General features: G+C 41.2%; 1 protein-coding gene across 1 annotated transcript; it reads left to right on the top strand.

Annotated features, from left to right (window-relative positions):
* Positions 1–1,604: 1,604 nt before the first annotated feature.
* Positions 1,605–16,805, top strand: LOC141908607 (ski oncogene-like). The gene is made up of 6 exons (XM_074798710.1): positions 1,605–2,664; positions 10,505–10,725; positions 11,292–11,422; positions 12,350–12,552; positions 13,081–13,215; positions 16,230–16,805. The coding sequence occupies exons 1-6, from the start codon at positions 1,729–1,731 to the stop codon at positions 16,356–16,358; spliced, it is 1,755 nt and encodes a 584-aa protein (XP_074654811.1). The 5' UTR covers positions 1,605–1,728; the 3' UTR covers positions 16,359–16,805.
* The last annotated feature ends 1,067 nt before the right edge of the window (positions 16,806–17,872 follow it).

The following is a 17,872-nucleotide window of genomic DNA, read 5'->3' as shown; positions in this document are numbered from 1 at the left end:
AAACGCCCCACCCACTTGAAAAATTATTTGACACAGCTGACAACATGCAAATTCATAGCGTCAACATACGCAACTGAAGTTCCAATTTTATCCTTAACTCGAGTGGCAGTACGAAAACAGTTTTTACGACAGGAGTGTCACGCGTTCTGTTTCTCGATCGGTTCATCTAGAGTATCAACATGGCGAATGCAGTATTTTTTCTGTACGTGTGCTGGTTGGTGGTGCTGCTGATGTAACGAGACTAAATCGGTTCAGTTACTCCGGTCCAAAAATTTGGAATTGATATCAGAATTTTTGTTTTCTGTAAAAACATGCAGAGTTCTCTAACTATAGTTAGGACTTTGAATCTAATTTAATTCACAATTGATTACAAGTTCAAACGTGGTTGTAAAAACAAAACACGTGTGTGTCCTTGCTTTCTGTTTTTAGTTTTTTTTTTTTCATCCATTGATCACGCCACTCGCAAGAGAGAATTCTTGGTAAAAGTGCTGAATCTGATGGATATGGTGTTGCTGTAGCAACCAGATTTGAACAGTTTTTTGTCCGATACGCGCGGGTTTCACAGTACCGTATATCAAAAATGGACAATTTTCGTGATAGATGCATGATCACTGCTCCTTGGTTTTTTCCTTCTCAAATAACAAAGAACTTACCTATGGCTAAGGCGTATGAAACTGTTTCTTTTATAACGGGAAACTGATATTTGATTTGTTTATACAGGATTATGAAAGATGTTATACCGAGGGTCTAATTTGAACATTTTCTTTTATGATATTTCAATGAAACGTTACTAAAAAAATATCAATTTGTCACTGATAGCATTTTTTACAAGGCCCCGCAGTCCGGAACAGAAAGCATTGGAATCCAAAAAAAGAAAATATTAATCTTATAATAATTAGTACCATATTTTTTCAATTTTCATGACATGTTTCCTGTCCACGTACCGTACGACTGCTGGATTATGTAATTCTCATTGAAAAAAATCTATAAAAATGCCACGTTTCAATTTTCTTTAAATCTCACAATTATTTGAATCGGGGGGGGGGGGGGATTTTCCGAGTAATTCATAAACTATATTGTGGTAGGCTGTATATTGTGAGGTCGTTTACCGTACGTCATCATTATTTTTCTAAGACCGTTGTCAAGATTTGCGAGAGTTCAACCGACCCACCGGTCGCCTAAAAATACGATTCGCGGAATCAAAACAAATTATTGCGCTAGACGTATTATGATACCGACCGGGTATGCTAGACGTTCTGATTGCCGTGGGTGGAGGAAAACGGAACAGCGAATTATAAACATTGTTTTAATTGATTAGATAACAATCAACAATATGATTCTCAGATACAATTTTCAGCTTCCAGGAGCTTTTCTAAACCAGTTAGGCCTATGAGGAGCCTGATTCCTTATCGTTCTTATAATGTAGGCCTAACCGGTCTTCGTTTCTGACTATTTTATCGGTGAGACCCCTGATCAATATATCGGCGTCGTGTACGCGCCGAGCAGTGTCTAGACAGCATAATTACATTTTGCGGAGGGAGAACGAAACAAGAGCGACATATTTATGCAAATGAGAGTCGTCTCCGGCTCTACTCGACGCGCACGTCCGTCAGTCAGACATTTTGTACGTAGTATCAGAAGCGCTATACACACACACATGTGAGCTCTACGAGACGAGTAAGTTTTAGTACGTTTTTCGATATTTTACCGGATTAAACTCTCGACAAGATGGACCAAATGCCGCCTCCGGCGTTCAACCCTCACTTACAGCGCGTGCTGAAGAGTTTCCAAACCGCCGCGATGCGAAGTTTGAGCGGCCCGAGCAACTACGTAGCCGCTTGGGGCGAACAGGGCAAGCTGAGCCAAATCGAACTGGAAGAGTACCGCAAGGCCCTGGCTTTAGCCAAAAAGCACGGGTCCGAGTTCAAAACGTTGGAATCGGCGGCGTACGACGTCGTTCCGCCGTTCCCGATTCAGCAGATGCCGTTGCTGATTCCGATGGACAATTCCCGGAGCGAAAAGTCGTCGACCGAACTGGAGACTGAGCCAAACATCGCCTGTTTCGTCGTAGGCGGTGAAAAACGACTTTGCCTGCCACAGATTTTGAACACAGTTTTACGGGATTATAGTTTACAGCAGATAAACGCCGTGTGCGACGAACTTCACATATTTTGTTCGCGCTGCAACCCGGACCAGTTAGAAACTTTGAAGCATACCGGCGTCTTACCCCTGTCGGCGCCCAGCTGCGGGCTCATAACCAAAACCGACGCGCAGCGTTTGTGCAACGCGTTGATACACCCACACCGGGACCCAGAGAAAAACCTCGACCCTCCGTCGTCTCACAACAGTTTCAAAGTGTACCACGAATGTTTCGGTAAATGTAAGGGTTTGATGAATCCGGACCTGTACGAAACGGACGACGCGAAATGCATTCAGTGTACCCAGTGTCGGGGGATGTTCTCGCCGCGCAAGTTCGTGTGCCATTCGCACAAGTCGCAGGAGAATCGCACGTGTCATTGGGGTTTCGATTCGCAGAATTGGAGATATTATTTACTGCTCGCCGACGACGACGATGAAGGCGACGCGAACCCGCGCGTACAAGAAGCGCTGGAGAAGGTCAAATCGAAATTCGACCCCAGTCGAAAATTCAAGAGAAAATTGAAGGTAGGCATGTCATAGACGAGCCTGGCATTTCAGACTTGTATTCTCTGATCAGGTTATCTATTTGCTGGGTCACTTTGCTGGATTCGATTTCGGCAGCATCCAGGTATCCGTATCATGGGGCACTAGATAACAAATAAAAGCCCACAGTAGATACATAGAAAAGTTAATTATCTGACAGTTTCAGGGTTGCTTCTAAAACCCATCATCGAAGAAACTCAAATGTCAGTCCTACTAGCTTTCTAACTAATGTCTATTTCAACCTGACTTGAGAGCATTCCGGGTGGCGTAGCTCGCTCATTTTTGGTAGTACATACCTAAAGGTCTTATTAGGACCAGAAAGGACAGGCAGTCAACCTAAATCATCATTTTTTAATCCATTTGAAACTGTATTGAAGGATATCCAAAAATATCGAACACAAGTTTGACAGGATACAAGAAATTTTCAATTTCACCATTCGATGTAATGTTTTAATTCTTTCTTATGAATGATTTCATGATTAGAAACTCAAACTGGGTAAACTGGGATAGGCCTACTGAATTTAAATGCGGGATATAGGCCTTCTAACATAAGGCTTAATGGAGGATCTTGTAAAGGGCCTACCGAGAAGTGTACTCATTAGATATGTATGAATCGAGCTTGACATGGTTAGGTTACTATATCTGCGAGACAAGCCTTTGCCCTACTGATATGACTGAAGCCTCGGGTCGCACAAGGATCAATAACCAGTCGCTGACTTTTTAATCTGTGAATTCTTGGAGCGGTGTGGCCGAGTGGTTAGATCGTTCTGCTCTGGGAAGCCAGGTCGTGGGTTCGAACCCCGTACATTGCCGTAGTGTCTTCGGGCAAGATTCTTATCCTCATTGCCTCTCTCCACCCTTGAGTAAATGGGTACCTGGCCTGATAGATGACTCCTGAGCGTTTGTTAGCAGCTCGGTGTTACTTCTCCCCAGGGAGAGATGACTGATATAGGCCTACATGTTAGAGTATAAAATTGGCCAGGGTAATATTATCGAAAAATGTAAAGCGCTCTGAGCAGCCTGGCTGGATTTAGCGCTATATAAGACACATATTATATTCTTATTATTATTAATTCTGGCAACATGGGTGTACTTAAGATCGTTAAAACTGATCGCAGATCGGTCGTTAAGTCGATAGTTTTGTGACCTGAGTCCAAAGCTGGGCTTAAATCTGCTGGTTTTGGGTCAAGACTATTTGATTGGCTGGCATTCTAGAACTTTAGGATGGTCTCCCTGGTCTTCCGAGCCATGGCTGCGCACTGATTGTTACCCATCGATCAATTCAACATTGTTCCGATGTATTTCAGGCATACTCTACTGCTAATACAGGCCTTAATATATTGACTGGGGGGGGGGGGGGGAATAGCAGAAACAGTGCTTTAGGCTACATTGGTGTTGGTGTTTTGGGAATTGTAAACCAAATTTAACTAGCCTACGTAAGAATTGGGATAACATTGGAGAAAACTTAGGGCCTAACTAAAAATCGATCAGCAGAATGTCTAGTAAGTACACACGTATACCTTCTAGGGGAATTTTGTTTTCTAGATGGGGCATCGTCAGCAAAAACTTGCAGGCCTGGCCCGCTTTACAGACAGAGACAATCGTTTTCTGGGAAAAAGGTTGTTCAAACAGAATAGTTAAGTACTGCGGAGACAGACAGCTGCAGACTGACTCTATTTGTTCTCCGTAAATATTGACATGGTTTGCCAGCACGAATTAAAAATTAATACTTTATAGGACCTAGAACTTTAAATAGGATATATGATTAACAAACATGTATAAATTGGTTATGTAGACATTTTTGCGGGCGGGCTATTAAGAATTTGTTCAGCTGTTTCAGAGGGTTCAGGCGTAGCGATGTTATTGAGCCTGAAATCCATTTCTGATCGGTTGCCTTCAACGCGTAAACCCTGGGCCCTATTCATTTGAAGAAAAGACAAATGTTATTCCGTGTGAAAGGAGAATATTATGCCGACCAATTAAATCCAAAACTTAACTGTCAAAAAAACTTACATCACAGGCGTATATCGAATTTTGTATTTTGCAATGAACTATACGCGGATAGAGTAATGAAAGACGAGTTTCAAGCGTTTCTCGCTGAATGTCGTTCTAAACGCGTCAGGCCGGCGATGTTGTTGTGATCGATTATTTCTTAGAATCAGTTTCTGTCTGGTTGATAATAAAAAAGAAAAAATCGACGAATTCTGGCACGGTTCCAGAACGAGTTGTATTATGAAATAGATTTATTATTATGGCAGCCATGTCGACAGTAGACTATTAAGGCCGTCATCCGCCTGTGCTGGTGTAGAAACCGCATTGGTTTTTTTTTAGGCCAGAACTTTGTGAGATTTCTACGACAACAATAGAAACATTGATTTTGTCTACATTATCGCGCAGTTCTAAGTTGTAGATTCAGAAGTCTAGGCGCTACTAGCGGCGGAACATTTTCCATTGAATTTCCCATCCAAACATCGTTTGAAGTTATAAATTTCTACAGGCTTGGTACAAGCTAGAAGTTCTCAAGTAATGCTAAATGGTGCCGAGGTTTTATCAAAAGCAATTACCTATCTGACCAGTCAATGCTCTGGGGTTTCCTTTAGACGTGTTTTTCTTGTATGTACATATACATAAGCGCACACTGATTACTATTGAATGCTCGGCTGGTCGGTTGGCTTATTTGTTTGATCCATTTACTGACCGAGTTGCGGGAGCTCCGCCGTTGTTAGGGTCACGAGTACCTTGAAACGCTTGAGACTAAACTTACTCGCGGACGCATAATCTATAATCTATCGACAAGATAGGTCAATGTACTTTGAGAAAGTTAGGCGCGGCGTGTGAGTGAACTAACTGGAGAAATGCCTTGTGAGCTATTTCCAAGATCAGATGATTGTCACAATAAACGGTTGTTGTTGTATATTAGATCTACCAGCAATTTCTCTACTTTTAGATGCTTCATTATTTTATCCAGTATCCGTTTTTAGCAATGCATGTCGCCCGCAGATTGGCTTATATTGCGTGTTAGTTTTCAATCTATGATTAACTTACATTTCTTTGAATATATGCGCATGCCTTATGCAGTCCCCCGCAGCATGTTGCGTGTTAATATCATAAACTGGCGATTTCAAAACTGTGAAAAGTTGGTTTTTTTTTTCCTAGAAGGAATATATGGTTTTTCATTGTGTCGACTGCATGCTGCATAGTGAATAATCTCGGCTTCAACAACGTTGAATTAATACATCATAGACAAGACCTATTATCCGTTGGTTTAATTGGAATGATAATAAAGACATGTTTATGGGTGTCTTTTTATTACGTTGTCTAGGTACGAGAACTCGTGCGCGCGGGTTCAACCGAGTACAGGGCAGATTCTGTTCGGCGATAGAAAACGATTTTGTCGCCATTTATGGTGATTGAGATAGTGGAATTTATTGCTTTGATAACACCTAATCACTCGTGAAGCCTTCTGCGATATGCGATTTCAGGCCGGAAGTGTCTGAAAGCTTACAAAAACAACATTTCCATTTATTGATTGAACCTAGAATTTGTATCTTAGGGCTAATTGTGGACTCTGAAGAAGAATTCGAAAGCTACTTAAGTTATTTTTTTTTGCAGGCAAATTTGAAACTTTCATTTACAGGTTGACAGCATAATGCCCATTCAAACTTAGTGCCCCTGTAATTTTGGTTATTGAAAACTGACTTGAAATGTATTCGTTGAAACTGTACAAGTTTTTTTCTTGTTAGCCTATTAAAGATATTATTCATTATTTGTATATAATTGAGTTCGAATTATTAACAAAAAACTTAACTTGAAAGTTAATCGATGCCTTGAAAAATGACACACAACCAGTCTAGCCCGATATATACTGATCTAGTGCACATCCTCTCGAAAATGATTATTGAAATTTATTTAAAAAAATCAAATAAAGAGTTTTGAATGTATTTGATCACAAAATAAACACCAATTCACAATTTGTAATTGTTATCTTGAAATGTCAATATTGATGACGTAGTTAGTGCACATCGACTCACACAGAACCTCAAGCATACTAGGTATCAATGTATGTAAACATTATTGTAACGGTGTCAAAAATATATTCATTTAAACCGCACAAGTTTCTTCTCATAGATATATTCTCACCGATTTCAATATATTAGCCAATTAGACGGTTCAAACAATTATTGAAGATCCACAGAAAAAACTAAATGTTTCATTTTTCTGTTGAGCTCAAGACAGTTTCAGATTCGCATCATTTGAGGCTTGCCTCGAGAATGGGTAAATATGTAAATCCGAAAAAGGTTAACGACTTGATTGAATTCAACTGCAAATGAAAAATGAATTGTTGTATGGATTTTTGATTATTCGCCTTAGATTAGTTCATAACTAACCACGGACTCGTGCGCGCAATTGCGCTTGTGGTAGAAGGTTTTTTTTTTTGTTGTTGCTGTAACGGCAATCAACTGAAAATTCCGATGGTTTTATATGAACCCCTGAGATCTATCTATCTGTAAGGCTGGCTATGTGTTGGGAGAGATGCTATATATACCCGACTGTAATAACAAACACTTTACTCTAAAGCATTACAGAAGCCTATGTCTGTCTGTGATTGATATTCCACGAATGTTCGTTGTGGTATGCCTGCTTACATAAGACCCCAGAGAGAGAGAGAGAGCAAGAGAGAGAGAGAAAGAGAGAATTTTAGATAGAGTGATTTCTTACGCAAAAATTGGAAGAAATTTGTTTTTGACTTTGGTACTCAACAATGTAGCCTTGTTTAACACCTTTACAGACAACCAGTTCGAATACTGTCGAAATCTAGTGTCACGCTAAGGTTTTGAATTCAGAATGGGCATCGAAATTTTCAATGAGAGAGTTTGCGATGAAGTTACTTCCAATTAAATTCAATTTTATTAATCGCCCATTAGAGAGTTGAAATAGTTAAAGATATACACAGAAAAAAAACACTTCCATTTCTCTGTTCTGTTTCTGTTCAAAAAGGTTTCGGTTTTGCATCATTGTGACTTGTAGGGGTAAATATGTGTATATGCCATCTCTGATTGTCTGAGCTGGGCTGAGCTTAGGTTGGATGCCCCCAAAAAGTAACTCGTCCTACTGTTGGTCAGAGCAGAGCATGGGCAAACGACGAGTCGGTGGGCGTAGGGTTGCCATCGTAAGCCGGCTTATGTCAAGCGGATATGACGGCAACTGGTAACCCGTCGTAGGCAACCAGTTGCCGCTAGCTAGTCGCCGATTAACCCAGTTGCGTTGCGGGTCGACATAAGCCAGCCTTCATTCTTACTCACCGATGTAGCCTTGTTTAATCCACGCACAACCAGTTCAAATCCTGGTGGAAATCTTGTTGTGGTTTTGAATTCAGAATGAGCATTGGCAAACAATGTTCGCGATAAAGAGAGTGGTGATGGTTTGAAAAAAAAAGTTCGAAATGTTCAGCTATCAACCGCGAACTGAGTGCGAGAGTGCGAGAGATAATATATCAAATATAATGCTCATGTAATGATGGTTGATGTGGATTAAATTTGCCTATATCTAAATTAATGAAATTGTACTAAATTTGCCTATTTCTAAATTAATGATATTGTACCCTTGGGCTTAACTGTGAAAAACTACTAGATCTATATGCGCCATATGCTTTTGAAGCGTTGCCAACATAGTCGATTAGAATATACGAGTGTTCGAAATGCACGAAATATCGAAAATTGAATTTCGTAAAAAAGTAAAAGATTTCGATCTGTTAAGAGTGGATTTTGATACCGGGTACGAACTTTGCTATTTTCGCTTTTCGAAATTGAGATAAGATTAGGGGAAAAGTAGAAAACTTTCGATATTTCATGTATATATTTCTTAAATGTCACACCGCGACTCGGGAGTGTTTTTAAGGCGATAATGTTGATAAATGAAATACGCGCAGGAGTCGTTTGCATGGCCCATTTTCATGCCGAGGATTCGTTAACACGTCAATTATTGATAAGAATTACGTGTATATCTTGTCGCAGTCAGTCGCAGTCACTTTGCTTTTTATCTTAATTTCCATATTCTGTTTTATCTCGATTTCCATATTCAGTTCGTAGTTGTTTTATCGTCGTACCGTAGACCGCCGATGCATTCGGAAGTAAATGCAAAGTCTTAACGCCTGAATAGTGGAATTTGAATAAAAAAAGAACTGCAGAAGTAATCTTATAATTCGCTGATCGTAAGAGGTCTTACGAATTTAAGATATTCATAAATATACGGGGCTAATATTGAATGGGGGATATATGGGTTTTAGAAGAAGTTTGGCCGTGAAGTATCATGTTCAGCGATCATGTAAGGCTTTAAATTATGCATTAGGTTTGCCCTTTTGTCCGTATACGTATCTTGATCTCGTATTGTCGTTGGCGAATGTAATCTTCATGAAAAATGATTCCTCATCGAAACGGAAAAGTGTACGACCGAACCGAACCGAACCGACGTATATCCGAACTCTGTTCATGACGTGGATGACATCCGAAATCTTCCATCATCTCACGAGTGTAAACTCTTCAACTCCCGGTACGAATAAGCCAACCCCGCTGCAGGGTAAACTGCCATTTTTATGGCGCGCAAACATTAAACACAGTCGGTGATTTGTTTTATGGATGCAGCTATGTGGATATTCCACGCGGCCGTATCTGCACCGAGGTTACCCCCTGAACCCGCCCGCCCCATAAATCGTAGATTCTAAAATTAGGCTCGGATCTATGGATAACCGAGCGAAGGTACCATTATTTAAGTTCAAATATATTCAGACGAAACTTTCGCTTCAATCATTATCGAAATCAGACCAAATCTATTTTCATGTTTTTGTTTTGAACTGATTAACCCTATTGTATTGATCCGGAGGAACCTTAATGTATGTCGAGGCTGATCGAAATTTTCATCGCCCTCGGGTATAAAAAGTTTTCAACGCATGTTATATGCGTATTTAGTGTTATACGCGTATTAATTGACGACATATCGACTAATATAGGAGCCGAAAATAGCAAACAATCGCGAACATAATTTGCACCGGGGAAATGAAAATAGGAAGTAGTACGCTTTTAGTTTGCGGTTTTGATGTCAGACATCAAGGTGACTCAGTTCTCGTGTTGTCAGACAGATTCTGCAGACTGAGGGTTGATTCAGTACATTCTTGTGACTCACAGCAAATATTCTACTTCAGCACACGCTGAGTGCTGTTGTTATACGTTCTTTTTCGAGTATCTTTCTCGTGTTTTCATGTGGCTAGATTTCTGCTCTATTAGCATACATTACGCCACGGCACTGAGCTCGACAAAACCATAAATAATAATTAATAATAATAATTTATTGAGTCTAAAATCCATATAAGATATGCTCATTTGCTTTACAATATTAGATATAGCCGCGATCACACAGATGATTTGGCCCGGATCAGGCTCGGTCCAAATTTGGCCCGTGCCTAATTAGAGAGCGTGTTCACACACAAACCATTCACTCGATACTAAACAATGCTGAAACAAAGGGAAGTGGATCATTTCCGGTGCCAGTTGATTTGTCTGGTGCTAAAATTTGGCTCGGCCCTGGTCCAACGTTTTTGGTCGTGCCAAATTTGGCCCCGACCTAACAGGCTCAGGCCCATTTGGCACCCGTGTGAAAAGTTGTTCTGGGCCAAATTTGGCACGGGCAAAAAATGCTCTTGTGATCGCGGCTCATATCCGCATTAGCCCTATACACTTCCTATACCCCGGGTAATCACAAAAATTATCAGACGTAATTATATCGTTTGCATTTGATAACCATGCGAGTGTTGTTCGTATGTTTTCAGGATGTCGAGGTCGAGAAAAACGAAATCAAGCGCGCGAAAAATAACGACGTTCTCGAGCATATTCGAATATCTGCATTTCAACCGTGGTGTCCGATTTACAAAGACGGTAAACACGGCGTAATCAGAGCGGATTCCGGCGGCAAATATTTGCCGTCGTATCTACATTCTGGACCGCCGGTTTTACTGAATCCCGAACGCGTCGTACCAGATTCGCAATCGGAGTAAGTTATTTCTTACGGAAACTGATCCGTCTGATCGGCCGGGTCCATTCGAAATTCTTTGTAAATTGAGTTAAACCCGGGTGAATGTTTATACCAGCTGCTAAACAAGACTTGACCCCCCCCCCCCCCCCCCTAAAAAAAGGTACAGAAAGATATAGCTTAATTTTGGTGAAATCTTCTATTTTTCACTGGCTCATAATTTTTCAAAGCAGTTATCCACATATAGAATATTGACATCCACTATGATAGGGGCAGCAGATATTTTATCAGGGGTGGCTGATTTTTGCAAAGGTTGGAGTGGATTTGAAAATGGAAGGGGTGGCCGCCCCTCTAAAACCGATTGTTGAGAAAACTGCCTGTTGATATTACTTCCTCTCTAAACGGCTGATTGATTTGTGTAACAAAGTCATTTGTAAGATGCCAAAACATTTAAGGAAACAATGACCAGGAATTGTATCCAAATCTCAACGAACTTCTCAACAATGAGGATTATAATATAATTTCGGAAGAGTATCCAGATAGTTAAATGATAATAAAAACGCAATTTTCTTCTTTTTTTGTGCTAGGAATGAACCGCAGTTCGCGCCTAACGTTACTCTCGCGCCAGTGACGAAAAGATTCAAATCAAATTCGACGGACGATATTAAAAAAGAAGACGCGTGGGATGCGTCGGATACCGACTCGGTATGCGGATCCAGTAAGTAATCACGAATATTTCGAAACGTTTAACGTCGATTATTACCGGTAATGCCTTGATATATTACCATTTAAACACGTATCAGTGACATCAGTTGAATTAACCATGCGGCCGAGACAGTTTGATTAAACCTGAGATCTGAATACCGGTACACTGGCGCATATTTCGAAATACGCAATTTTTATTAAAATCTAGATCATTTTGGTTTCGAGATCGTTGCCAAATCTGTGATGATGAGCTGGCATTTGCTCGATTGCGATATAAGGGAGTTATCTGAAAATGGTGTCTCATTTTGCGTCTCACCCGGGAGACGGTCCCTGGCAGATTTAATGTCGTCGTCGTCGTCATCGTCGTTCTTTATCTGCGTTTTATTTGATACACGGAAAGTATCAAGTACCCGATGACCTTGACATTTTCAGCCAACTTAATCTCGTGTATCGAGTTTTTTGCCCCCTAGTGCGCACTTATGTCGCCGTATTCTCAAAATGAGAATATATATATGTATATATATATATCCTACCTAGAACGATGGGCTGGCAACTTACCCTGGAAATCAGAGAAAAGTCGGAGAATTTTCTTTTCATTAATAAAGTCTGGGAATAGTCAATGAATTTTGGAAAAGTCGGCGAAATTTATTGAGATTGTTAGATCACCCTTATAATCAAACGGTTACCATATGATTTACGTATTCGACTGTGATAATTGATTGGATTCTTAGTGGAGTGGATCAAGTCAGGGAAAACAACAGGAAAAGCAAGTCAAATTAAAGTGGCCACCCAGTAGGAGACATCGTACAAAAATAAACTTCGGCCAATATTTTCGTGATGCCTATTGGATCCATTTTAAATCGGATGTTGAGCCCGGAGACCGAATTTCTTGTTTGCGTACGTTTACGGGTAATTACCGATACATTATTGTTTTTTGCAGGCCCGTTGATCGGTTCGCCGAGGAGATACCACGACGAGCTCAGTTTCGAAGACGTGCTCGAACGACAGGTGATCATACTGCAGCAAGCGCTCGACGGCAAAGTGACGAACCATAAAAGCTGTATACAGCATTTCCAGCAGCTGAGTATCTGCAATTTGCAGGCGTTCAACAAAACCTTGGCCGATAAAAAATCGCTTGAAAAGGTTAGAAAACTGAATGTATTTTCATACTGGACTAGAAACATCTGTTCGTAACATTGTGTACGTCAGGACACAGGCCGTCGTGTCAAAGGCCTAACTCGTTACTCTGGGAAAAATGGCATTAATTTTGCTGCTCTGTCAGGCATCGCTTCCCTGAAGTATCGCCGATGATCAGTCAGTTGGATGTTTTCTTAAAAATCTAGGAATCTTAAAACTTGCCGTTTTTCGAGAAAAAACTATTTGTCGAGAATTTTTTTAACCAAATTCCCCACCAATAGTGCCCTCTACCTATGCTTTTTACCACCCTGATATAATCGGAGTCATTTAGATGTTTATATATATATATATATATATATATATATATATATATATATATATATATATATATATATATACGTGTCTCAAATTCATTGATAATGTAAAGCGCTGAGATTAAAGATGGTAGATTACTATCGTTGTTATTGTTATTATTATTACTATTATTATGAACATGTCGAATCAATCATGTCACTTGTTTTTTCCGCGTTGCAGGAAATCGAAGTTTTGCGGCTGCTGACGCGCGCGACGACGCCGCCGCAGAAACCGTTGACGATGCCCGAAATGACCGTCGTCAATACGGACACGAACGAAACCGACGTCGCGACCGCCGATAAAGATGCCGACCAGGTAATCGAGATTAATTTATTCGCTAATTAGCGCGCGGGCGGTTTATGATGGACACGTCGCTCGCGTGGGTGTGGCGTGTTCAGGGGTGTTCTTCGTCGCGATCAATTCCATTCATCCGATATCAAGTTTTAGTCGCATGTTTTTATGAAATGGCAGATATCCTTTTCACATCCATCGACCTCCACCACAAGTATGTGTGTGTGTATATATATATTCTATCCGATCTGTATGGTAACTATAGAGGCTTTCGTGATATTTTTTTTCCCGATATTGACTATGAGGATATGGATTTTTTCTCCTGCATATACACACACACACACTGCACAACGCGTGATTGTTAGCTGGAATTGGGTTTATAGGTCGCGTGCGTTTGTGTGCGGATTTTTAAGGTTACATAACGGGCTCTTTTTTTTTAAAAAAAAGGGACTCATTTCATGCGAAAACCTATAAATTCGTATGTATAGTATCGAGATTCGGCGCTTGTAGTATCGGTCGTGAGGTGCTGGGTGTGACCGAAACAAAGTCATAATTAATGGTCGAGGCTTCGGTGACGTCAATGCATTCAGCTGCGTAGGTACACATGTTGTGTTGCGAGCTAACGTATTGAAGCGTTGAACTCAAATCTCCTATTGATAGTTCAACATCCATTGTCAGCTGTGACATTTCCTGGAACGGGCGGAATATAGAGCGCATGCTGTCCAGTTGTCACGACCTCCCCTGTCGACATTCGACCCAGATATTTAATTATGTTGGCCATACTCAGTCTGTTAATCAATAATGCGGTGCGTGTTTGGCGTGGGTGCTCGCATCTCTATTCATTAGGGAAGGGTTATACGTACTTGGATCGTGGTCAATTATTCCGTGTGATCAGCGTACTGCTGTTGTTATTGATTTTACCGATTGATTGGCCAACGCCGCCGTTAAAAGTACGCGTAACCTGTAGTTACTGCCGCCGGGACTCTAGCAATGGCTAGTAGCAGTACATTTGCGTGGCCAGTTCCAGGAAGTTAACGGTATGCAGTACTTCTACTAAGCCGTTAGTGAATATCGAAAGAGTAAAAGTCGAAATATTAGGTTGGAATCAATGTGCTGAAATGAGGGGAAGTATTCATTTCATAGAACCTGATATTTAGTTCAGCTTGTCGCGATTATAAATAACCGCCCCCCCTCCCCGTTCCCTGGTGTATTATGTGGGGTAGCGAATGCGATATAGTTTAAAAAAGTCTTATGCACGCGGTAAGAACTTCTACGGGGAAAACATAAGAGGTTTCCATAGTGACAGTGACTGAGTATCCATATTTTGTATTCGTGGCATCTTTTACTCGCACTAGAAACATAATATATCCTCGGGTGCCGGTTGAAAATTTGTTGACGACGCGATGTAAATTTTCTGGTTTAGCGTCATCGATCGAAATCGTCGTCGCCGGTATTTGAATGACTACGTCGTCGCCAGTGCGCGTAGACCATCTACGCTGTCGGCTATGTAAAGATTAACAATTGTGCAAATAAGTTGAAAGCGCCCCGGTTATTGATGGCTAGTCGTGTAGTCTGCGTGACGCGCCAGCTTTCTATTAGCTGTTGATCAATACACGAATAGTTCAATACACAATGACGTCTATCTCGCTGCTCTCGCCGCCGCCGCCGCCGCCGATGGTCGGTTGTTGTTGATTAGCCGATGGTCGGTTGTTGATTAGCCGGGTGCGTGCGCATTGCTTGCTTTTAAAAGTACAGCTTGCCCAGATATACACCGAAGGAGTGAGTGAATTCCTTGACCTGCCTGATTTATATTAATTCCTAACTCTGACGGCCGTTGGCTTTCTTTCACATTTATACACACAGCGATCTTCAACGTTTCATTAGCCTACATTCTGGGTTTTAGTAAATTGGAAGTTTCGATTATTTTCTTCGTTCATTTACAGCCAGTTCACAAATATTAGTCGAATTTACTCATTATTGAGGTGGCCTTAGTCCTGATTTTTGATTCAGCCGAGCAACAGGTTTTTCGTATTCTTGTCAGAACCATTAAAACGCAGCTGCGCAAATCTGTTGCTGTTTTGTTCTTTGTTAAGCCCTGTTTAGCAGAAGGATTGAAGTACTACACCTCCTTGATTCCTTCAATACAGAAAATGCTTTTGGAGGTGCTTGGAACTCCTTTCATTTGAACAGAATTCCCAAACCTCCTTCAATTTTGAGAAATAGGCAATTGGAAATTACTGTCGTAGCTTGTAGTTGTACAGTAGACTATCCATAAGTCTACTATCCATTCAGTCGGGAACAATGAACTAATTAGGCGGTTACTGTATTAGAAGCCATGTGGTGTAAAGGATAAAAATGTGCCTACAAAACCAGTGATAAACAGTACTGATTTAGGAGGAGTGAATATGAAAGTGATGCAGACGCTTCCTCGAAATTTGAATCTCCTTTAAAATGCCTTATAATATCCAGGAATGACTGATTTGTAGGGACCCTATACTGTGTTGACATGTCACTGACCTAAATCGAGTTCACCTATTCTGGCGCTATTATCATAGTATTTTTGAAAAAAGAAACAAAACTCTCCTTTCCTGTTCTCTCTCAGTTTCGCGCTCTTGTAATCCCGGAACTCGAATTCAGGTCAGCTGACAGACGAATGCGTGTTTTTTTCTGCTGTGGCTCAGTGCCAAAGCCTGGCGCCAACTAGTTTAGTTTTCAGCAGAATGTCACCAATGTCTCAATGTGTTTAGCGCTGATCGAGTTTCTGGCTAAGTGCCATAGTCTCGGTTACATACATATGTATTGCACAGGTGTCGGCTGCGCGCGCGCATGGAGTGGCATATACTAAACTCTAAACTCTATAGAATATTAGCTCTGATAACCCGCACATACCGCATTCGATCGAGGTTAATGCCTCTGGAAATACATGTATAACCAGCTTAAGTTTTAAGCATGATATGTCAACTTTTGTGTTTTGTCCTCATTTCCCGATGGATCGTTAAGTATTCAAATATTAATTTTTCCTCCCCGTATATTTTCAGGACGTGACGATAGACGTAGTCGGCAAATACGCGCCGACGAAACCGGTTTCCCCGGCGACAACGGACAACAGTTGGTCGCCGTCGCAATCGTCGCCACGAGGCAACTTCCCCGAACAAATCGCCGCCTGATAAGAGCCGGCGTCTCGTTTTCGGCGCCACCTTTTGGGCATTACGTAAAGTAATATATACGTATAACTAGATATTATGACGCTGCTATGTATGTACGTATTTTTGTTTTCATGCTTTTGCTGATATTAAATATACGGCGGGTTAGAGGGGTCCGACAAGAATAGGAACACAGACGGACGAACGACAGACGGGAGCTAGTCGGATATATACGCGTGCGACCGTTGCTGAGGTTGTGGGGGTTCTTATATCTCGTGAAGCGATTTGTGATCAGTAGTAGTGTCGTCTTGTCGGTGTTGTTAGTTCGCAGTTATGTTTTCTTCTTCTTTTTTTTTCAATCGCGTTTTAACCGAACTGATAGTCGATGTCGTCGTCGTCGTGGCGCGCTGCTTTCTCGTGCTGTCCTGCTCGCACGCGCGGACCGAACCGACCGACCGAACCAACCGACCGACCAGATATAAAAAGATGTTTTATATATATATATATATATATATATATATATATATATATATAAATATATATAAATGTTAAGTTATATGAGAATGTATTCGTGTCTAAGCAATGGACAGAAATTATTAAGAAAATAACGGATTGCTGGGCGCCTGTGGTCGCAGCTGCGCGAGGCGTTTTATTCCCCTTTCTATCCGCGCTAAGATTTCTGTTCGAATATTATCTACGTACTATGACGACGTAGTTCGTCGCTGAATGACGTCGTTTGCGATTGATATTATTATAATATTGCGATTCGAGAGGTTTCTTTATTTTTCTGTTACGGGTCTTTTAATGAAATAAATAAAACGAATGGTGCTAAATGTTTTACGCGATATAACGAGGTTTCTTTTTGCAGCCTGCTCGCCGATCGGCCCGACTGATCACCGATATAATCCCGATTCTGTTTTGGAACGAGAATGGGATGTAGCTTCGTTATCAAAAGCGTTAACCTATAAGCATTGAAAATTAAAACTGGCCTAATTGGCGCCAACACTACACTCGGTTTGGTTAGTATGAAACCGCATCTAATGTAGTTCGAGATCAAGGTGAATTGTGGAGCTCGAGCGTTGCATCGAACGCGGTTTTTACCGTCTACACTAGAAGAAAAGTTTTGATGCGAACGCGCCTGAAAACTCTCGTTTTTCGAGAATGGTTTTTAAAGTGCGGGTCTTAACGGCAAACCGCGCATTGAACCAGATGCTTAATCCGGGTGTCTAAGAAGCCAGTGTTGACGAGGTTGTGCTTTAGAATCGGTGTTTGAACGGTCGTCAGTCGGGCGGGTTCGTGAGTTTCGTCAGCCTTACTGTGCTGTTGTACTTGTTTGATAAACTTTGATGTATTTACTTGTATGCGCGTGCTTGCGTGTCCGTGGCATTCGCGACGATCTGCGTATATCCGATCGTGCACGTGGGATATATAGTCTACACTAATAATCACGTGCGCCTGCGTGTTCGTTTCCAGCAGTGGAAGGGTAATCCTGTTATTCGCATTAAAAAGCTATCTTGTTGGTACAGTTAGGTGATCCA

Source organism: Tubulanus polymorphus, chromosome 7 (genome assembly GCF_964204645.1).
Source record: "Tubulanus polymorphus chromosome 7, tnTubPoly1.2, whole genome shotgun sequence".
Lineage (NCBI taxonomy): Eukaryota > Metazoa > Nemertea > Palaeonemertea > Tubulaniformes > Tubulanidae > Tubulanus > Tubulanus polymorphus.
This window is presented reverse-complemented; position numbering and strand designations above follow the sequence as displayed.